Source organism: Lissotriton helveticus, chromosome 6, assembly GCF_964261635.1.
Source record: "Lissotriton helveticus chromosome 6, aLisHel1.1, whole genome shotgun sequence".
In the NCBI taxonomy this organism is placed as follows: domain Eukaryota; kingdom Metazoa; phylum Chordata; class Amphibia; order Caudata; family Salamandridae; genus Lissotriton; species Lissotriton helveticus.
The window spans coordinates 1199177672-1199201324 of NC_136067.1; the positions used below are offsets into that span (position 1 = coordinate 1199177672).

The 23653-nt window shown below is 46.8% G+C and overlaps 1 protein-coding gene across 7 annotated transcripts in view; it reads left to right on the plus strand.

The window, feature by feature from the left end:
- The window catches only part of LAMA2 (laminin subunit alpha 2), a 3430794-nt gene that overhangs the window by 1830233 nt on the left and 1576908 nt on the right, over window positions 1-23653 (plus strand). For 4 of the 7 annotated variants that reach the window (XM_078648915.1, XM_078648917.1, XM_078648918.1 and 1 more), the window contains one exon: window positions 3724-3987. The exons of the other annotated variants lie outside the window; for them this stretch is intronic. In XM_078648915.1, the coding sequence (XP_078505041.1) occupies window positions 3724-3987 (264 nt within the window). The remainder of the gene's footprint in view (window positions 1-3723; window positions 3988-23653) is intronic. 7 annotated transcript variants of the gene reach the window in all.

The window sequence follows — 23653 nt, forward strand, 5'->3', positions numbered from 1 at the left end:
TGAGTTTCCTGATATTACCAGAAGCATTGCCTGCAGCCAGCAGAAATGCATAGACTCTCATACCATGCAAAAACACCTATACAGAGACTATATACAAATTCAAAACTGCCACGATTTGCAAATGAGGCCCACTTTTTTTTTTAGCTGTCTGATTCTCTAATGAGAACTACTTCTATTTTGCTACCAGGGCCAATTTTCTGTCCAATTCCGAGCCTCGACACCATGCGCTATGGCTCAGGTGGCAGAGTCTAGTCAAAGAGGCCTCCTGTCCTCTCTGTTTCAGCAGTGGCCCTGCTTTTTGTACTCCTACATGGAAGCAGGCAAATAGAGGCGGAGAACCTCCTTCTCTTATCTAATCAGCACTCACAGTGGACTCTTCCAACGAACCAAGGGGCATATCAGCAAAGCGAGGTGATAAAATTGCCGCTTTAGTGTCCGTTTTTGGACGAAAAGCGGCGATCATTTTATCGCCCTATCAGCACGGACACGCTAACGCGTGAATCCAAGCCTTAGTGCCTGTTTACTGAACGCCCAGCTTTGCATCTCTAATGAGATGCAAAGTGGGCGTTCTGTCCCGAAATAACTAGAGAAATGTCGCTAACCGTAATTTCTCCAATTATCAAGGGAATCGCTAACAAGCATAGCAATAAGAAAAGTAGCGCTAACCTTGGTTATCGCTACTTTCCTCAGCCTGCTTTTCCTTTGACTAAACAATTGTAGCCAATGGGTGATGGATTATGAACAAGGATATCGCCATTTTCCATGGAAAATCGCTGGAAAACCAGCGATGTTCCATGGAAAACATCACTGTCACAGGAATAATTATCGCCATATCGCTATGCGTTCGTTATACAGCACTGGCATGGCGATAATTATCTGCGATTCCCGGCAATAAAATTCCTCACGCTAAGGGCGGCCAGCGATAATTATCACTGCTGCTTGTTGATATGCCCCCAACACTTTAGGTCTCACCATGGCACAATGTCTTCAGTGTCCCCCATCGCCAACTCTCTGCAGAACAGCTTTGAAAGTTGGGGGGAATAAACTGTGCTATAACTGTGCATATTGGAGTGACGTGAAGGTTATGTGGCTCTATACAAGCATCTGGGGAAATATGCACAATATTTCTCACTAATAACAGTAACATTTTAGGGACAACAAGCAGGTATCAGTACATAACACAATAAAACAATACCACTTTGTTATCAGCCTGTCCTGAATTACAACAGCTAACAATCAGTTGTTAGTCACAACTCGATCAAAAGGTAACTATAAACTCCTTTTTAAAGCTTTCTGCGTCCAAAATAAAAATAACCAGCAAATATAATATTAGCCTGCTTCTCTGAGTAAGGATTGAAGATATATTCTCCGAATATCATGCCAAAAAGGGCAAATTAATAAACTGTGCTCGCTGGTTTTCACATGAATATCACATAGACGCAAATCAGTGGTTATTCCTGGCCACACTTGTTTTGCCTTGCATTTGTGATTGTACTTCTCTAGTTGAAATTGGGTATGTCAAGTTGCATTCGGTGTTCATTTAGCATATCACGGGAACGCTGCAGGTGATATATGTACGATAACTAGAGTACGTTTTCTGCTTTTCATATTTTCATTGAATTCACTTCCTGTTATGTCATCAGGATTAAATGCCATGCGACTCCTTTGGCGCCAAGACTAATGTTATGCCACCTCGAAATACGTCATGCTATTAAGAGGGTCGTGCTCTTTAACCTCTCACTGCTGATATTCGATGGGACCTATAGGTCGCCTCTTTCAAACCCAGATACCAGGGCAAACACATCCTTTTGTCCTTCTTCTTTCTAGACATTGAATAGAAAATTGGGCCACAGTACCATCTGTGATTTACAGGGTTTAGAACGAGCAAATGATGTAGTATGAAGCAGCTACTATCAACATTTTTACTGGTGTTCATGATGATCATATGAAAATGTGTCTTATGTTTTTATGCCGAAGTTATGGCATGGATCCAGTCCTCCAAAACCAATGTTGAACAACCCTGCCCTTTGTAATAGTGCTTACAGTGATGCAATTTCAGTTAAATGTCTATGCTTGTGAGTGTCTGAGCTTATCATCGTTGCTGTCAGCGGTCCAGCCCAGCTTTAACCCCTTCCAGGCAGATGACGAGCTCAGCTCGTCATGAGCGTAACCTGCCGTGCGCTCATGATGAGCTGAGCTCGTCATGAACCGCAGGTTTTTTAAAACCGCCGCGCACAGCGGGAAAAGCCGCCGCAGTGATGCGGTTAAAAATTGAATAATGCTGGGCTGCAAAGATGGGGTGCTTTGCAGTTGTACGCCCAACATAGAGAAGATTCAACATTCCAAAGTAGAGGTAATTTTTCCTTGTGCTAATTTAAAAAGACGAGGACTTAAGCATTGTTTTACTAAATCTACCTTACCTCCTAAGCTGATTCTAATATCATTGTAAACTTGTATCTTTTCAGACAATCAGATGGAAAATATATAATGAAAATCAATCTTCTTAGCACGGCCAAAAGTCAATGCCCGGCTAAGTCTGTGCAACAAAATCCACTTACAAATCTTAAAATCTGCAGCTAGAGATCTGAGAGAAACTAGGGGGCATATTACCAAGATTAAGCGATAATTATCGCTTAACACGGTTAGCGGCAATATTATTATCGCCGAGCTCCGCCGATTTTTATCGCAGATAAACCTTGCTATTATCTAGGTTTATCTCAAAAGCGATAAAAATCGGCCGAAATGCATGAATATCGCTGAAAAGTCAGTGATATTCATTCATTACCGAGCTAATGCTCTTAGCCATGTTATCCACCTACCATTGGATAACATGGCTAAGAACTGCTCTGGGCAGGCGGTATCTTTTGGAGATATTCGCGCCTAGCGCGAATATTTCCAAAAGTACGCCTTTGTAGGTAATAGGAGATAGCGATGTTAGCGACTGTTTAAAGTCGCGAACATCTTGGCACGCCCACTTTGCATGTCATTATCGATAAATATGGCTGACATGCAAAGTGGGCCCCAAGATGATCGCTATCTCCTACTAGCTGTCGCTAACTGGTGTTAGCGACAGCTAGGTAATAGGGCGATAAAATTATCGCCGCTTTAGCGAGAAAAATTGCCGCTAAAGCGGCGATAAGGCCCTTGGTAATATGCTCCTAGGATAGCTGTGGAGCTACAGAAATTAGAATGGCAGAGGATTGTGAGACAATTCGCTGCAGAAGTGGAGTTCTAAAAGAGAAAACTCAATCAAGAAATGCATTACACAGATAACTACAGCTAGGCAATCCGCAAATAGAAGACCTGACTTTGGATACAGTAATAAACAATGTATTGGAAAACTTGAAAGGAAATACATTACTGCTAATTTTATTTTATTTTATTGTTGTACTCTGGAACGCGCCCCTCGCCTGCCTGTAATAACGAAACCCGCAGGTATATATTGGATTTCATTTAATCAAATGTAATATTACAGATATGTGGAGCTAGGAGTGTGTCAGCACAATAATAGTTACGAGCAACCATTGCCTCAAGTAATATACATAATGTTAATATAATATTGGGTAAATGCAATTATTCAATGTGTGTTTAAGATGTGCCCTAGCATTTCTATGCAATTAGATACTTTTTCTGCCTTTTCCAAATTTTCGATCTCTACTTTTCTATCTCTTCTTTCCTTTTGATGTCTTCTTTCTATTTTCCTTTCACCTTTTTGCACTGAAGCCGAACTGCTGGTGGGACGCAGAGAAGCAGGTGTGCATGGCGTGTGGCTGCAGCCCCGCCGGTGCAATGTCCCTCCGCTGTGACATGACTGGGAGATGCCTCTGTAAGCCAGGTTTCATCGGCAAGCGCTGTGACATGAGCAGGCAGGCCTTCGAAAGGAAAGAGAACCCACGCACCTCGCAGCAAATTCAAATCCCGCCTCAGAGGTGGGGTTTCGTCAGCGCCAGCGGGTGCCCCCGGGGGGCCTACAGGCCCGCCTCCTTGGTAACTTGTGTGGCTGCATGGGCTGCCATTGGGCTGGTGTGTGCATGTTTGCAGTGTACAACAAGTTTGGTACTCTTGGGCTACATCTCAACTATGCACTTGTCTGGACGGGAGGACAGCCGGGTTTATGCCAAAGAGCCCTTTCACAAAACTCTGGGAAACTGCACGGTAGCTTGAGCCGCCGTGGCTCAAAGCTGGATTGCAGCTAGATTGCAGCACCATTAAGGGGCATATTGATCACTTTGTGTCGTGGCGCAATATATCAAGTCACCTTGTTATGCTGAGTGGTAGACCTGGCAATGCATCAAAATCCTACACGTCGGCTGGGGAGGCGTAACAAAGAGAAATATCTTCATATCTTCTCATTTTTCCCTCTTTCTATGTGTGCTGCATTCCCCAGCACACTTAAGGAGGAAAATGCCTCAGGATCGTTTCTGTGCAGGAGGATGCCCCTTCCTGCACAAAAATAATCCATTTTACAACAAAGGCACCCTTATACCAGGGTGCACGGGTGACTTCATTGTTGCTAGGCAGCCAAAATGGCACCAGTGCAGGGGAAAAGGCAGAATTGCACTGTATTCTTTTAAATACAGCACATTTCTGCCATTTCCCAGGTGACTTGCTGCACTGCATGACAATCTCATAAATCTGGTCCTAGTTATCTAGTGGGGAAAGTGAAGAGCAAACCTTATAAATAAAGCTTTTTGGAGATTCTTCTCACTTTGCCGAGACAAAGTTTCCCATCACATGGCTTGCACCACTGAGGTGCTTTCTAACCACATAACGTTTCTCCTATCAAGAGCAGCATTTTCTGCAACTGAAAATTGCTTGGAAAGGCTTCCACGCTATGGAAGGGAATATGGTAGGTTAATAGGCGGCTTTGTCTGAGATGTGGGGAGTCTATAGTCCTGAGAACCATGCAGTAGGAAGATCAGAATAGGGAGCACTCCCAGCAAGAAAGAGGGGTCTGACCCGTAATGGGTTAGTGCAATGGGAAGAGGTGGGTCTCATGACATGCTAGGTATGGCAGTGGGCACTGACAAGGATAGCCGCCAAGAGTCACTCGTCCACCGATGCCCTTTCGGCACCCGACATCAGCAGGAATGGTGCTATACCATCACCATTGTGTGCTGAAGAAACCATTTTCAAATCCGTAAACTTCGGCCCCACAAAGATTTTCATTAAAAGTTTGTGAACAAGGCAGTTTTGCAGCTTTGCAGACTGCTAATGTATACATGTTATAAAAGGCTTTATTAAACTCCTTCTAGTAGCTACTTCAAGCAACACCTTTCTGCCCCTCGATACAGTAAAGGAACCACAGAGGGGATTTCCGATTGCAATCCAAGGAGCAAACATCTGGAATGCACTCCTGCTGACACTAAAGTGCTGAAAAACTTGAGTTTTGCTGGTGCAATATCTATCTGGTAATGCAACAGATGTACATCTTTAACAAGGCTGGGCTAGGAAAATCCACCATGTGTTGTGCTCTCTGCCATGATTGTTTGTCTCCCAAAGTGTGACTATGCCTGCTGTGCAAGGAGACACCTTGGTGAGCAGTTTGTTGACTGCCAGAATTTTTGCCGCCTAATATGGGGGCTGGTAATGTCCTTTAAAAGAAGAGATACATTTGTTGTGCCCACTTATTTATTCTCTCTAGTAAGATGGGAGTGATTCAAAGCATGTTGTGACACTATTGACCTATTTGTAAAAATCAGTCACCCTTGTCTTGGTAGTTTTGTATGGTGCAAGCATCATCAAAGATGGCGGCAAACCAGGCCTCCAAGATCATCTATCTGATCTGTGCCATCAGTGGTAGAGTTATCACAGCACCTCACCAGGACCTGTTGGCTGAACAGGAGAAGTCAATGCTGCTGTACAATAAATTGTTAAGGCAATAAAAATACTAGGGTTGGGTGACGGTGTTATGGGCTTGCTAGCTGCAGATATTTGACAGAATTATTGTTATCACCTTGTTCTAAATCTAGGCTATATGGGTGAGGTCCACTAAACCAGTTTGCTATAGCAAACCCTATATTTAACAAGCATTTGCAATGCACATTGTTCTCGCATTTGTGAGAGTTAGAGGTATTGGCGTAAATGAGGATGTCTTTTACTCATGTGTTTTGGATTGGAGAGGATTTATGTGGAGTCGATTTATGTGCCTTGGAATTGTTAGTTGTGGCATGGTGTGTGGTGGAATTGTGTGGAGTGAATTTGTGTAGTGGAAATATGTGGCAAGGTGGTACTAAGGAGGGACTAACAAGCCTGATAATATATCATAAGCCAGCATTTACAAAGGACAATTACAAAAGCCAATATGGTCGGAGAGTGGGCAGGGCTTCAAGTACATACTCGAATACAGCATGCTTCTGCGCCTGCGGGTGCCCCCGGGGGGCCTACAGGCCCGCCTTGTTGGTAACTTGTGTTGCTGCATGGCCTGCCATTGGGCTGGTGTGTGCATGTTTGCAGTGTACAACAAGTTTGGTACTCTTGGGCTACATCTCAACTATGCACTTGTCTGGATGGGAGGAGAGCCGAGTTTATGCCAAAGAGCCCTTTCACAAAACTCTGGGAAACTGCACGGTAGCTTGAGCTGCCATGGCTCAAAGCTGGATTGGGATTGCAGCACCATTAAGGGGCATATTGATCACTTTGTGTCGTGGCGCAATGCATCAAGTCACTTTGTTATGCCGAGTGGTAGACCTGGCAATGCATCAAAATCCTACATGTCTGCTGGGGAGGCGTAACAAAGAGAAAGCCTGATAATATATCATAGGCCAGCATTTACAAAGGACAATTACAAAAGCCAATATGGTCGGAGAGTGGGAGGGGTTTCAAGTACATACTCGAATACAGCATGCCTCACAGAGCTGCGCATGTGCGGCCCAGGATCGATCTAAAAAAGACATTGAAAAATAAACATGAAATGTAAACTGTCAAACACTGAGCTAGTCATTTATGAATTTTCGTTTAAAAGTGTCAAACATGAAAATGGGGCAAAGTAGGTCAAAAGCGAGAAAGTAGGGCAAAGATGTATATAACATGGGGACAATAAAAAACAAAATGCACCTAATGATTCACCATGATGTTATCTATTATGTTGGGCTCATATAAAATGGTTGTGCTGTTTCTCAGAAGTAACTAAAATCGAAATTGGAGTAAATCTCTTTTGCAATCCTAAGTCTGGATGAGACATATTTGAAAAACGTGCAGTACTAAAAACCCGATTGAAAACACAAGAACTGTAGACAACCTAGCATTTCCTTTGAGCAAAAAGTTGCACTATAAATATCATTAAAATGCCAAGGAACCAATGAACAAAAATATATAAGAGTATAGGTTATTCTCTTCAGGGTATTACATTTTTGGGAATTCACGTAAATCATGCCAATATGCAAGCATTTCCAAGCACATCTGTTTTCCTCAGCGCTATCCCTCAGAATTGTTGCCGACAGATATCCCTCTAGTTTATTTTCATTAAATAAAAGCATTTGTAAGATGTAGACAGAGTACCTTGCACAGGGACAAGACAATGTGAATGAAGTAACCCCGGTATGCCCTTCTCTTTGCCAATCCTTGCCCCAGAAACTCAATAAAGCAAATAGTGCTGACAGCACTAAATAACACGTACCATGTAACAACCGAAGTAAAGGGGCTAGAAGCCATGGGAGGTTACAAATGAAGACAAGGCAGTACTAAGAGTGACTAACCAGCCTATTAAGGAATCAGATGCCAGCATTTACAAAGGACAAAGACACAAGCCAATCAAAAATTTGGGGCGGAGAGTGAACGGGGCTTCTCTTCCATACTCTACTACAGCAGATCACCAGAGCAGCACATGCGCGCTGGCTCAGGCTCGACCGAAAAATTCACAGTTGGATGAGTGCACAGCAGTTGGAAAGGACTTTCCAACTCACAAAAGGGTTTTTGTGAATCATTTATTATGAGAAGGTGTGAAAGGAGCAGCTAGTTCTTACTGTGCTTCTCAATGGTGTATGTCAGTAGGCACATTCGCGATTGTGGTTGCAAATCATCGAACAGTTGCAGACACCTCAAATGAAATGGTAACTGATTTGCAAATGGGAAGCTGTTGGAGGCCTCGACTGCTCACCCTGAAGAGTTCCCAAAGGGCAATAATTTTTTTTTACATCAGCACTTGTTCCTTCAAAAGAAGTTGCCCATTTGGAAGGCGAACAGAGGGATGGAGGTCTGCTGTCCCTCGCTGGCTACGATTCTTGCGTATGCATTAGGCATGTTGTTCCTTGACCACCTCTGCGTGCAAAGTTTTTTTTTTTTTTTTTTTTTTTTAAACGTTATTTACCATTTTCAGGAGCATCACACATACACCATCAGCAGTGGATAAGAAAACACACCAGAATACAGTACAGGTCATTTTTGACTCCCAGTTCCCGGCGCCTAAGCAAACACAAAGTAATTAAACTGCAAAAGGGGGAATGTTGACATCCTCAGTCGGCCCAACCCAGCCTCCCAATAGCCCCAGGTTCCACATCATTCCCATCCGACATGTGCAGTCGACATGCCATGACCGTGCAGTACTTTTGACACCCAAACACACGAGCCCACTCCCTCGGGGTACAGGTGATTGTCCAATTGCTCCTGACGTTCTGCTGTGAGCTTAGCAATGTATGTGCGGTAAGGACCCCAAATGTCTCGGGGCCTAGAAGACGTAGGGATGGTGGAGGAATATTCCTCACAGTTCACCTTGCAGGAGGCCAAACTCTTCAACCAGGACTTCACTGTCGGGCTCCTCGGGGAACCCCAGAGCAAGGCTACCTCCCGTTTGGCCAGCAAGAAACCTAATGTAGCAAGTCTCCGAACCGCAAGAGGGAAGTTCGTTACGAAGCCTAACAAAGCAATTTCAGGCGTCGGGGTCAGCGGGATACCCAATACTTTACCAAATGTGGTGTGTACCTGTAGCCAGTAGTCCCTCAGTCTGGGGCAGGTCCATGAGAGATGCGCAAAATCAGCACCTGTGGTTTTACATTTCGGGCAATCAGGGGAGCGCGTGGGATCTATCCTGTGGGCCAGAGCAGGGGTGTGGTACAGGCGTCGCAGAAACTTAAAATGGATGAGTTTGTGTCGTGTGTTCAATGATACTGTTTTAGTCACTGCGCAGCACTGCGCCCACTCTACATCTGAGATCGGTTTCCCCAAGTCAGTTTCCCATGCCAGGCGGACCCTCGCATCTGCAGCGGGAGTGGCAGCTATGCTGAGTCTGTAGATCATAGCAACCATGTGCGCCCCCGAGGAGTGTTGTATGACCGTGGTTAGGGGGGGGGCCTCCTCCGGTGCCAGCGGGAAGGTGGGGAATGTTGCTCGTAGTAAGGAGCGCATCCGAGACAGCAAAAATGAGTCCATAAAAGTGCGGTCTTGGAGGCGGGGGTCCTCCGTCAAGCTGAAGGCGTGGCCATCTGGGAACAGATCCCCCAACGTGTGGAGGCCGAACTTGGAGAGGGTAGTGCGTACCACCTGTTCGCCGGTGATTGGAAGCCAGTGTGCATTAGGGAGGGGGAGGTGCGGGGAATACAGGATATCTAGTTTCAATAGTCTTCTGAGTTTCTCCCACGCCCAACATGTGGATGACACCGTTTGGATGTCCTGGGGGTCGCGCGGGACACCCTTCGGGAGCAGCGTGGCCAATGGGTGGGGTAAAACCAGATCTGCCTCGGGCCTTAGGAAAAGGATGCGCGCATCTGGGTGGAACCAGGGGTATGCAAAGGAGCACTGGGCGGCCAGAAAATACAGGTAAAAATCGGGTACCCCCAGGCCTCCTCTCTCGTAGGGCAGGGTCAGCACATGCCACGCAACTCGAGGGGATCTGCTGCCCCAGATCAACCGCAGTAGTAGCGTTCGCAGCTGTGTAAAAAATATTTTCGTGAGAGGCACCGGGATGTTAGTAAATAAATACAGAAACCGGGGCAGCACCACCATCTTAACTATAGCAATGCGCCCCAACATAGAGAGCGGCAGCCGGAGCCACTTATCAATGTTATCTTCCAAAAAGTCTAGTGCCCTGCCATAGTTGAGGCGAATGATGTCTACTGTATTAAGGTGAACGTGAATGCCTAAATATTTCACCGAGTCGTCACACCATTCCAAAGGGTATTCGCAGTCCCAAGGGAGGGAGTCAACGGAAAAATGAGGGATTTGCGCCAATTCACGCGTAATCCCGAGTAGGTGCCAAACCGCGTAATTTCTTCTAAGAGCGGTGCTAGGTTGTCAGCAGGTGTGCGGACATAAAGGATTAGATCGTCTGCATATAGGGATGCCAGCAACAGGCCGGTGCGAAATTGTAGGCCTCGGAAACTATGCTTTTCTTGGAAGTGACGGACTAGGGAGTCCATCGCCAATATGAATAGTAGGGGGGACAATGGACACCCCTGTCTCGTGCCCCTGGACAGGGAGAATGACTCCGTGATGGTGCCATTCAGGCGTATTCGAGCCGTGGGCTTGGTGTATAGCAATGCCACGGTGGAGATGAAGCACTCCGGCATGCCCATACGTCTCATTACCGACAGGAAAAAGGGCCATTCCAAGGAATCAAACGCCTTTTCGGCGTCGAGGAGTATTGCGGCTGCCGGTATGTTGGGGTCTACACGATGGAGTATCGCGAATAAGGTACGTAGATTCAGCGAGGTGGATCGATGGGGGACAAACCCTGACTGCGCGGGGGATATGATATATTCCATTAAAAGGGCCAATCGTGTGGCCACTATTTTTGCCAAGATTTTATAATCTGTATTTAACAGCGAAAGGGGCCTATAGGAGCCACAAAGTGTTGGGTCTTTGTCGGGTTTCGGGAGCAAAATGATCACTGCCTCTCGGAATGTGGGGGGCAAGATACCCGTCTCCAACGCTTCGGAGTATACTTCTAGGAGTTCCGGCACCAATTCCTCCTTGAAGGCCTTGTAAAAATCGTCCGAAAAGCCGTCGAGGCCTGGAGCAGCGGAGCCTCGTAGAGCGTCTATGGCCTCCACCACCGAGTCAGCAGTGATTGGGTGGGCAAGGAAATCCTGCATATACCGCTCCAAAAAGACCAGTGCAATTTCGCCGAGGTACGAGCCCTGGGCCCGTAGGTCTGTGGCAGCCGTTGAGGAGTAGAGGGAAGTGTAATAGGACAGGAATGTGTGGGATATTTCGGGGGTAGTGCGCAGTGTCCTCCCCTCCGGTGATGTTATTTCTGTTATGTAGTGCGCCTGCCTTGGAGGGCGGAGTAGGTGTGCCAGCAATCTCCCGGGTCTGTCTCCCTCCCCATACTGACGCGCTGAGTATTGCGTAGCAAGGAAATGGAGCTCCCTGTCAGCCGCCTCGCGGAACTCTAGCAGCAGTGAAAGGCGTCGCGCATCTAGCGTCTCAGAGGGGTTACGCAGCTGTTCATTTTCTGCAAGTCGGATATCATTCTCTATGCGTGTCAGGGTGGACCGAATGGAACGAAGGACACCCACATGAGTGGCGATGGATACTCCCCTGATGGTGGCCTTAAACCCTTCCCACAAGGTTGCATGTGTGTCGACCGACCCCGTGTTCAGTTCAAAATAATCAATGATGGCGGTGCGGATTGTGTCGGTGAAGACAGTGTCCGACAGGGCTTTACCGGGAAATCTCCATTGCCGTTCAGAGCCGCCAGGACGTGGAAAGACTAGTTGTAGCGCCACCGGTGAGTGGTCTGACAGCGTGCGCGGCAGTGTAGTGTGGGATGACACCCAAGACGCCACCCCGGGTGATAGTAGCTAGTAGTCTAGACGTGTCCATGTGTTATGGTAGCCAGAATGGTGTGTGTATTCCGGGGTCTTCCCATGCATCCTGGCCTCTATATCTATGAGGGAGTAGTCATTACAGATGTCCACCAGGACTGGTCTGGAGTGTTTTTTGGGGTCGGTAGCAGTCGAGGTGCCGTCACGTGCCTGGTTAAGGAGCAAATTAAAATCACCCCCGGCAAGCACGTGGCCCGTGGCTGTCACGGTCAGTTTCGCCTGGAGCTCCTGAAAGAAGCCGGGGGAATCAGTATTGGGGCCGTACACATTTACCAGTGTGATCGTTTGATGCAAGATGGAGCCCGTCACCAGCAGGTACCGGCCCTCCGGGTCTGCTACTGTGGAGAGCGGTATGAAGGGTAGTCTTTTATGTACCAAGATGGCCACCCCCCTGGAGTATCTGCTAAAATCTGTGAAGAAGCGGTGTGAACCCCAACTCCTAGCCAGGAGCCGGGACCCCGTTGGGTTTAAATGGGTTTCCTGTAGAAACACAATGTCAACTGCATGCCTGCCTAAATAGTTGAAGACTTGCCTACATTTCCTCGTGTCATTTAGTCCCCTCACGTTCCACGTCATCAGGGTAATCAAAGTCGAGTCAGTCTGCCTGGGCCGTCCAACCATGATCGTCGGGATCATTATATCTGTTCCAAGGTGTGTCAGGGTGTGTCGTAGTGTGCGATGGACTGTGGTGTGTGTTCACAATCTGAATATAGAATAACATCAAACTAACCAATAAACTTACCCCCCCCTCCCCCCACCCAGCCTCCGAAGAACCCGTGGAGGCACATCCCCATAAACCATGCAGCGAGCCAAACATAGCACAGGGTAGCAATGTACAGTTCTGGAAATAAGCTCGGTTGCATTAAGAAACAGAGTACTAAGACAACAATGGCGTCCGCCATGGGGTGTGGCAACGCCACGCCGGTCGGGGGAACTCCAGATCAAAAAAATAATCCAAGTGCGTGTAGCCCAACCAGGTCGGGTGACCGATAAGTAAACAGATTGTAACTTCGGCCTTGTAAGTCTAGGTGCAACGGTCAGCCGTTGCCCGTCTCGGCAAATAAATCATTGCTGGCTTGGGAAGCATTTCTGACCGGGGAGGACTGCGGGAGTGTTCCAGATCGAGCACCGTCCTCCTCGCGCCTTTTATAGTGCTGACAAAATTCCTGAGCCTCCGTTGGTGTCTCGAAAATGCGGGATCCACCTCCGATGTCCACTTTGAGCCTAGCCGGGTAGAGCATTCCGTATCGCAGGCCCAGGTTCCGTAGTGTGGCCTTAACTCCGTTAAACTTTTTTCGCGCCTCCTGGACTGTGAATGTGAAATCAGGAAAGAAGGACAGCATGTTTCCCTGCCATTGCACCTCTCCACGTTCGCGAGCTGCTCGGAGGACAGCGTCTCGATCTCTAAAGTTCATGAGGCGGGCAATGATCGGGCGCGGTGGGAGTCCAGTTCGGGGTCTAGGCCCCAGTGATCGGTGAGCTCGCTCTACCACAAAACCCTGAGTGAAGGAGTCCCGGCCAAAGAGTTCAATGAGCAGTTTTTCGATAAATGTGTCCATCCGGCCAGTTTGCGTTGTCTCTGTCAGGCCCGTGATTCGTACGTTGTTTCTTCGTCCCCGGGCCTCTAGGTCTTCATTCTTGACCGCCACTTCTTTGAGGATCCTTTCCACCCTCTCCAGCCGTTTCAAGGATTTTGCCGCGCCGTCTTCCACATCCGAGACTCTGGATTCTGCCAGGTCCAGGCGTCGGTCGTGTGCCTGGATCTTGGTGCTCATGTCCGCCATTTGGCGCTCCAGATTGTCGAAGCGCCCATCTAGTGCCTTGAAACCAGTTCTCATCTCCGTCATCATGGCCGTCATGAGGGAAGTGGGATCCTCTCGTTCTGCACCCCCAGACGCCTCAAGTCGCGTTTCAGGAGGGGGGTCAGCGATGGGGAGGGAGGCTCCCGGAAAGGTCAGCTTACGCTGATTGAGGTCTCGTTTCACCATCGCGGCCGCGTTGCAGGCTCACCCTACCCTGGCCGTGGAGTGTCGGTTCGGTCTCCCGCAGCAGTGGGTTCTGTGCTGACCAGTCTGCTGTGGTGCGTGCCGGACCAAACACCGTCGCTGGAGGCAAGCTATGGCGCAACTCGGGCCAAATCCCAGGCAGTAATGAGTGGCGGAGGGTGGGGTGTGAGCCGGTTGAGCCTGGAGCAGTATTGACCACCGGCACCCACGTGGTCAGTCTGGCCTTGCGGCGCGTCCGGTCACCCAGTACTGGCACTCCGGGGTCAGCAGCGACGCAGCCACGGAGCAGGGCGGCAGCAGCCGCGGAGACCCCCAGGGCAGTCCCGCCGTCCGGTCGCCAAACAACCCGTCCCCCAGCGCCGGGCCTACGCCTCCCGCCGCAGCCCCCGCCGAGCTCCCGGCTTAAACCCGCCTCCAAGGCCAGAGGCCCGCCAGCGGGTCCGGCGCCCAACGCCGCCCAGAGGGAGCCGAGGCTCAGCAGGGCCGCCGCGGAGGCGAGCCCCCATCCCCTAGGTCGCGGGAGTTATCGCGGTCCGGCCTCGCAGTCCGCCCAGGCGCCACACACGCAGCCCGCCCTACCTGCGCTCCGCGCCGCCGCCTCCACCGTCGCCTCCTTCGGCTGCCGACCAGAACGCCGTATCGTCGGATCCGTTGCCTCTTCCACCACCAAAATTGCACCCGTCGAGCTGGGTAGGATGTGTTGCAGGATCGCAGGTGTGGATGCGGTGCAGGATCGGGGGTTACCGCATTATTCGGGTCTTAAATTCCCCGAGCCGGCGGAGCTTCAGCAAGAGGCGGCCATCTTGGTCTCCTCCTCAGCCACGCCCCCCCTGCGTGCAAAGTTTGTGATCCAACCAGTAAATACATCATTTGCATCACAGGTTACATTCTCACACTTAAAACAATAGGTGTGCAATTTTCACGCCCCTGGTTTGCAAACGGGGATTGTAGATGGGCCGCACAATTACGGTGCAGTCTTGATTACATTAAGGTCTGAGAACAAGGCTCTCATGGTCTGCTCTGCTTTCTAAACCACTGCCCTGTATTTCTTCCATCATATTCTTCTTGTCCTCCGTTTTTATCTCCGTGCCAACCCCCAACATCACACTTCAACTTTATTTTTAAATAATAGGTGACAACAGTAACAGTTGTTTCCTAAATTCATTTAATTTCTACCACAGATTACAAATATATTTTCCAATCAATTGATAACACACATGAGTTAGACTAGGGTTGTATATTTGCGTTCACCTATTGGATATGAACAATTTTTGAATGGTAGTGCTTTGTACTTTAGTGCTATAAAGCACATTTTCTTCTTCCCACCTTCAGGCTACTACAACTTCTTCTTGCAGCTCATTTGGAAATCTCCGTTTTACAATGTTGAACTGCCTAACCACAGAAGGTCTGCTAATAAGCATTAAGCAAATCTATAGATGGACAAAGCAACTGATCTATGAATAGTGAAACTAACAATACTGTATTCTCAACCAAAGCACTAGGGCTAGATCATGATTCAGTGAAGTACACAGGCACAGAAGGGGTACACGTGCTTTTTTAATCAAATTTGCGCCGTCTGCGCCACATTCTTCACCGCAGAAACTCGCTGCTTAGTGCACGAGATACATACAGCACAGCTCGAAACACACAGTGATTGGCCCTCACATGATCCTGGTTCGTCCCCCAACCTACCCCACACAACCTAGAGTTGTTCTCTCTGTCACTATTTGCAAAACTTCGCTTCTCACAAGCTTGGTTGAATGTTATAAAATGCAGCACATATGGGTGCTTTTCCTGATTAAAACTTTGCCTTCTTAGAAAAGGTTTGGGAAGTTTCACGTCTTACCTAGGAGAGCGATTGTAGGTGTAGGGACAGGGTCTAACTAGGTACATCCTGTTGCTCTGTACCAGAGTTGATAACCAGCGTCAGTTGACTGGTTTAACGAACGTTAAGGGGGGCCCCTGCAATGTACATGGAGGGGCCCCCTCAGGACTAAATTAGGAGCTCTCCAGCCAGAGTATTGTGCTGAGGGGGCTCCCTGGAACTTGCTCCCTGCCCCATGAGGTCTGCTGGGGCCAGTGTTACGACACTGCATCAGTTCAATACTGATCCGCTTAACGCCAATACAGTGCAACTGGATGAGACCTTGTAAGAAAGCATACTCACCACTGCTGCAGCATAATATTTAAGAAGTGAATTGACCAACTACAGCAGCTATAATATCAGCACATGTGCAGGTGTTAGGCGCTCAAAATAGAGGACCACTAAGTACAAAATCACAGTAAAAAGATAAGCCTTACTTCCCTATAGAAAAACAAAGCCGGAGACCCCTTCGGATCTCTGCAGGCAGTGAAGGGTGCCAGCTTATGGGCTACTGAGGACATACCCACTACCCTGAGGTACTGGGTTTTTCAGAACCGGTACTTAACCGGTAACCCAGCGGTGTCAGGGAATACACACCCAAAGACCTCGAGTCCTTTTCCTGATTCAGACCACAGAAACTCAGAGTCTTCTAGGTGAAGTCAAAGATTAGTTTATTGGCTGCAACCAAGGTAACAAGTGTCCTAGAAGTACAACACGGGGAAGTATATTCTCAGGAGACTGCTCGAATTTACAAAGTCGGGCTTCTCTCTTTATACAGAATATTCAGCTTCAGGCAAACATTCTTCGAATTTGTAGTATGTCATTTACAGTTATTGGTTTACAAAAGAAAAGCAGAGTCATGATGACATGTACATATTTCACGTCGTGCTGCCCATAACAAATCACCCGGCAAGGCCCAACATTTCATCAGATATCAGTGGACCCCCAATAAAACAGGCACCTCCCCACCATAAAGTAAGTGAAGCAAAAGAGTAAAGACAGATGTGAGCAAGATACGGCAGGTGTGTGCGCAATGAGGAGGTTTATGGCCGGCTGAGCCCTGATGCTATCTTGCTTGGCCACTGGAGAGGAACTGACCTAACGAGTCCGGCCTGGGGTAATGGTTCCAACTTGCACAGGTCATGGAAAAGTCGATTAAGGAGTATGTGTCCTTGTGGAATTGAATTCAACTGGATTAAGGCCTATGTAAAGGGCAACTCACAAAATGGCTGTCATACAAAAAATGGAAGCCGAGGGTTCTGAACGAGAGTGACGATTTCAAAGTGAAATCGTCACTTGAATATGCTGAAAATACCTGTACAGGACGTACTCGTCATTCTCGGTCTTTTGGCACTAAATTTGTCAATTTACGATGAAGTTTTATTCTCGAGTGCAGACACATTACACGAGTCCAGAATTTTCAGTACTACAATCCCTCCTTTTGCCCTTACATAGGCAATTAATCTATCCTCATGTTAGTCTGAGTCCAGATCTATATCCCTAAAGACATTGAGATGTTGCTTTAACATCATTCTAGTACTTAGTTCATCTCTTGACACAGGTTTCCTTACACATGATGTAACACAGAGGCCACATATTGCAGGAGCACACTGTATGCATAGACAGAACAGGAAAAGAATGGCTAAGACCATCCCAATGACCATCAGAATTTTCCATCCCCAGGTGGATATCACTTCCCAGAACCAACCCGTTAACGACCAATCCCCTTTTCCCACATGAATAGATTCGGAAATCTTATGTAGTTTGGAGATGGCCTGGTACACTGTTGGAGCGTTATCTGGGATCAAAATGCAACAACTTGATCGGATCAATCTGCATACTCCACCTCGGTCTGCAAGGATGACATCTAAGGCGACCCTGTCCTGAAGGGTCATAAGACGATCCGACTGGAGCTCAGCAGTCAAGTTACTAAGGGCACCAGCAGTTTCAGTCACGGTGGACTCAACTACCCTTGTCAATTGTCTTATGTTCCTACTGTTAGCCATGGATCCCCAGAACGGCAGAAAACCCTTTGCGAAGTCCCCAAATTCTTGACCTGCAGTGTCCTCTTTACTCAAGACACCTCTAACTACCCTTGTCCTGTGGTAATCCGCCGCTGCTGTGTAGGTGGGAGGTAACAGGAAGGAAACAAAACATGAGCCCGAAAAGTCAGGGGGCAACCATGTATAGGCTCTATCATGACAGATAAAATAAGTACCCTTAGCTGCTAAAAACGCTGGGGAAGTCTGAGATCCAAAGACATATGTTTCTGTACAGACACTCTTCCCTAACTGAGCTCTGGGATTCCTGCCAATACCTTGCAGACACAGGTGACCCTGATGGGGTACGATCCATATTGGAGATGATCCTTTAGCTTACTGTCTCTCACTGAGAGTGGCTTCATATCCGGTCACGTTCCAATTTACATATGCAAGTATCTCATCATCAGGAGTATCTTCATAAGAAATTACTTCCTTAATCATGTCAATTATGCCTTTTACTAGGGCGCTAGTCTTGAGGTTATCTTTTACAGAACGTAGGGGTTGGATTTCACGTGCATATATGAACATCGTTCTGTACGCCCATACAGAGCCATTACGACTGAAAGGCAAAACTAGATAAGGGATACCTTTATCCGTAGTGTGAGGCATAAGGCCACAAACCCAACAGTCAGTTGTGTTCATCACTAGCTGGTGCTGGTGCAATAGCTGAATGAAGGAGTTATTAATGAACTCTAATCTTCTATTGTATTCATGGCCAGGAAGGGGGTGGAAAGAATGAGAGGAAACAGTAGTAGGCGGTATGGGTGATGCAGTGGGTGCAAATGTTACACGAAAGGAGAATAAAACATATCTTATCAAAAAGATCATTACGCTGAATAGCATAAAAATACACAATATTATAAAACTTTTCTTTGTCATCGTGGTACACAGTCTCTGCTTAAAGTTCATTTGTTTGGCAGGTCTCTCCACATCGGGAAACTCCATCCTCTCTAAAGTGCTGCCCGCGGTGGGAGGTTGCCTCTGCTAAGGGATGCTTCCGTCAGTCTAGGGCAACTCCCTTGGACCAACCAGAACTACCGACCTAACGTCGTCAGCTGCACCCCAAAGACTTTAATCAACCGCGGCCCTAGCAGCGGAACCCGGATGGCGGTTCGAAAAACAAAAAATGAGCAAGTTTCTTAGATGGGAGAGCTGCACTTTCAAAAATAGTACTTGGGGGAAAAGAAAATATCTTTTTATTTGTCCATGGATCTTAGTTTCAAATTGCAAAAGAAATTATTTTATTAGTTCGTTTTTCTCGGTCTCAAATTATACCGTAGTTTCCCAGGTATTGTCTGATCAGGGAACAAAAGGTCAGGCTCTGTAATGTTCACTCGCTTGGATGGTGGCACAGCCTTGTGCAAAATGTTTTCGTTTTCTTGTTCAGAGTCAGTTCCTTTTACATGTGAATCATTAAAAGGGACAGTATTTGGCACGGCATCAGGTTCTTTACTCTGGTCATAGGGCAGAGGTAAGGGTACCCTTTTACAGTGGACCCCGTGGATCCAGGCCTTCTTCCCTTCCACTCGAACTGCCGATCTGGTAGAGAGAAGGACGAGGTGAGGCCCTGTCCACCTGGGCTGGTCGTTCTTAGTCCTCTGGAAGTTCCGCACCAGCACCCAGGTTCCAGGGTCAATGCTGTGTCCCGGAGTCTCAGAGACCGGAGGCAGGGTGTCGTTGACCTGTTGATGCAAAACACGCAATTTAGCCGTCAATTCATACAGATAGTCAAGCAAAACAGGGTGTTCTAGCTCGCTGAACTTCGTGGGCCTAGGCACTCCCCATATGTTGGCTGGCCGGTCAAAGACAATCTCATAGGGGCTGAGTTTCACTTGCGAATGCACAGTCATTCTGGTGGATAGGAGTGCTAAGGGTAGAGCGTCAGGCCATTTAAGACCTGTGCTCGCTTGGATTTTGGCCAATTTAAGTTTTAAAGTGTCATTGTAACATTCTACTAATCCAGCTGATTGAGGGTGATTTGCAGCGTGAAACTTTTGCCTAATGCCTAGCCCTTCACACACTCTCTTCATCACACGACCCACAAATTCACTTCCGTTATCAGACCAGACCATTCTAGGCATTCCAAATCTAGGGAAGTACTCTTTCACAAGGGCTTTCGCTGTGGACAAGGCAGTATTGTCCTTTAGGGGATAGGCTTCTATCCATCTTGAGAAAGCACAAACAACAACGAGCACGTATTTTAAGTTGTTGCACCTTTCCATGTGGATGAAATCTAGCTGCAAAATCTCGAACGGATACGTAGGAGGTGCAAAATGACCAGCTGGAGTTGGGGTTCCCCTACCAGGATTGTGTTGCAGACACACCATGCAATTCTTGACAACATTCTCTGCACACTTGGGAATTCCTGAATTTTTCCACACTGGGGCCAACAACTCGCAAATCCCTTTCACGCTGATATGAGCCATTCCATGAGCCATTGTAACTACTGCAAGCACATATGCATCGGGTAACAACCATCTCTGATGTTCTGTCGATTCAATCCAACAACCGTTTGCATCCATTCTACCTGTACTCTCTCTCCACGTGCTCAACTCTTTCTCTGTGGCCTCAGCTTGGATGGACTTCACACTTTCTATCGTGTCCTCACATATTCCAACATCACCAGTCCATCTTTCAGGGCCTGCAACATACATTCGGCTCATCACATTCTTTGCGGTTTCTTTCGCGGTTTCATCAGCAAATGCGTTTCCATGACCAACGTCATCAGTCACCTTCTTGTGAGCACTACATTTTACAATCGCCACTTGTAAAGGCAAAGTCAGTGATTCTAGAAGCTCATTTACCAACTGACCAATGCTTAATTTTAGCTCCATGCGAAGTCAGGAACCCACGTTCTCTCCACAATCGTCCAAAACTGTGAGCCACACCAAACGCGTACTGGCTGTCGGTGTAGACAGTCACTTTCTTCCTTTCGACAACACACATGCTCTCGTGAGTGCAATTAGCTCCGCTGGAAACGCGTTCGGCGCCCTGAATGTAGAGACAGAGCTCTGTTTGCTACTTACCGGATTGGGATTCGTTACCGTCATGGAGGATTTGAATGCTTAATAGAACACTCCTTGAGGCTCATTTTCCGTGGGGAGGTTAACCCTCAGTGAAGGACTTCAATTTAATAGCCCGGATAAATGAAAATGTTTATGTAAGAAGGTTGAGCTCTGGCTACAGTAAATTCACATTTGAGTTCTAGTATATTTGCCCTCGTAGTCCTGATGAGGCCTGGAATAAACAGAGGCTGAAACGCGTCGACACACTTAATTGGAGGACTCCAAAATAAGAAATTTGTTTGAACACGGTTAAGGAAATAATTATTCAAGAGAGTGCTATTTCATGAGAGGTCAAAAGTGGTATAACCTCATACACTCCTTTTTTCATTGCTTTTTTGGGCTTGTTTTAGTGATCTTAAGAGTAGGAATGTCATGTGAAAAAATTATACATTGACATCCTTGTTCAAATAAGTGGGGCATTAGAACCGTGAGTTTGGTTCTCAAAAAAAGTGTATATATGTATGTAAGTTAAAAGTATATGTGTTTTTTGTATATATATATGTAAATCATGTACAGTTTTTTGTTTAAAGCAAGAGACCAGTAATTGAGGTCGAGTGTGGTTTGATTAAAAGAAAAAGTTGAACTATACACTGGTTTTTTATTGCTTTATGCGTTTGGCTATTTTTTTGGAGATACTCTAAAGTAAAAAATGTTTGCAATTAAATTGTGTGGAGAAGGACTGTCCCAAGACTGGACAATTAATGGTATCCAGTGTTTCAAACAAAAAAAGGAAATAGTGTTCCGTAGGTTTTACGTTGTTGTTTTTTCTTGTTACATACCCAAAAGCCTATGGGTTATATGGGTGACCCCTGTATTTTGTTCATGTTCAACTCTTTCTCTGTGGCCTCAGCTTGGATGGACTTCACACTTTCTATCGTGTCCTCACATATTCCAACATCACCAGTCCATCTTTCAGGGCCTGCAACATACATTCGGTTCATCACATTCTTTGCGGTTTCTTTCGCGGTTTCATCAGCAAATGCGTTTCCATGACCAATGTCATTAGTCACCTTCTTGTGAGCACTACATTTTACAATCGCCACTTGTAAAGGCAAAGTCAGTGATTCTAGAAACTCATTTACCAACTGACCATGCTTAATTTTAGCTCCATGCGAAGTCAGGAACCCACGTTCTCTCCACAATCGTCCAAAACTGTGAGCCACACCAAACGCATACTGGCTGTCGGTGTAGACAGTCACTTTCTTCCTTTCGACAACACACATGCTCTCGTGAGTGCAATTAGCTCCGCTGCCTGAGCTGAATTATGTGGGATGCGTGTAGCTTCAACAATCGTGTGCAAAGTCGTGACAGCATATGCTGCAGTCGTATCGCCATTCGGAAGCTTGAAACATGAACCATCCACCCACAATGTACCATCACATTCAGCAAGAGGAGTGTCGAAGAGGTCTACTCTTCCTTTCGTCTCTTCTTCTGTTCTATAAAGACAATCATGCTGTTCTGAAGCATCTGATTCTTCTATGAATGGTAATAATGTGGCTGGGTTAAGGGTGTTGCACTTTTGAATGTGCACATGACTTGCTAGCAAAGTCAGTTCGTACCCTGACAATTGAGCACTGGTTAAGTGCTGTGTCTTGGTTCTATTTAACAATGTGTCTACTGCATGTGGGACCATCACGACTAGTGTATTATTCATGACCAGGCCAGCAGACTGTCGAATAGAAACAGCTGCTGCCGCTGTGGCTCTTAGACAACTTGGCAATGCTCTAGCTACCGGGTCCAAAGTTGACGAAAAATACGCGCATGGACGTTGTTTGTCCCCAAATGACTCAGTCAGTACCGATAATGCGCAACCTTCCTTCTCGTGGACGTACAATGTAAAAGGCTTACTGTAGTTGGGGTTACCTAACACCGGAGCCGAACATAATGCTGTGCGTAATTCGGAAAAACTCGTTTGACACACTTCAGACCAAGGGACGGGATTGGGTGTATCTTTACACGTTAACGCCACCAAAGGTTTGGCCAATAATGAAAAATTAGGGATCCATTGTCTACAATATGATGTAATGCCCAAGAAAGCACGTATTTCTCTCTGTGTTCTTGGCACACTCAATTTCGCTATTGCCTGAATTCTCTCTGGGGTCAGTTTCCTTCCCTCCTTCGATAAGAGATGACCTAAGTAGGTCACCTCTTGTCGGCAGTATTGAAGCTTGGAAAGTGACACCTTGTGATGGAAATCGCACAGATGGCGTAACAATGACATTGTTGCTTTCTTGCAAATTTCCTCAGTATCCGCAGCTCTAAGCAAATCGTCGACATACTGTACAAGAGTAGCACCTTTTGGCCTCCTAAACTTAAGGAAAAAATATCCCTGCTCTCCTCGGCGATCGGGATGCTGAAGAAAGCATTCTTCAGGTCAATCACCGAAAACCAAGTGACAGAAGCTGGAATCATAGTCAATAATGTAGTAATGTCTGGGACAACTGGAAATTGTGGCACCACGATCTTATTCACCTCTCTGAGATCGATCACAAATCTGTACACCGGTGGCTGAGATGGGTCAGTTCGTTTTAAAACAGGTAGAACAGGACTATTGCAAACGTTGCCTCTTGTCTCTTCAATCACATCTTTTTCAATTAACTCGTGAACGATCGCTAGCAAAGCTTTCTCACCTTCACTAGAAATTCTATATTGGGGAATTCGTGGCATTTGAACATTGGTTTTCAATGTTACAACATATGGTGGAATTTCTAAAAGACCGACATCGTTAGGACCAGTAGCCCAAAGAATGTCCTGAAGAAACGACAACTCTGTTGGAAGTTTGTCTCTCGACAAATACATGGCAGAAACCACTTTCTTACCTAAAGTGAGTTGTACTCCCGAGGGAGAACAGTACAAAGTCGCATACAATCTTTTTAACAGATCCAATCCCAACAAATTTTCACCACAACCTGTT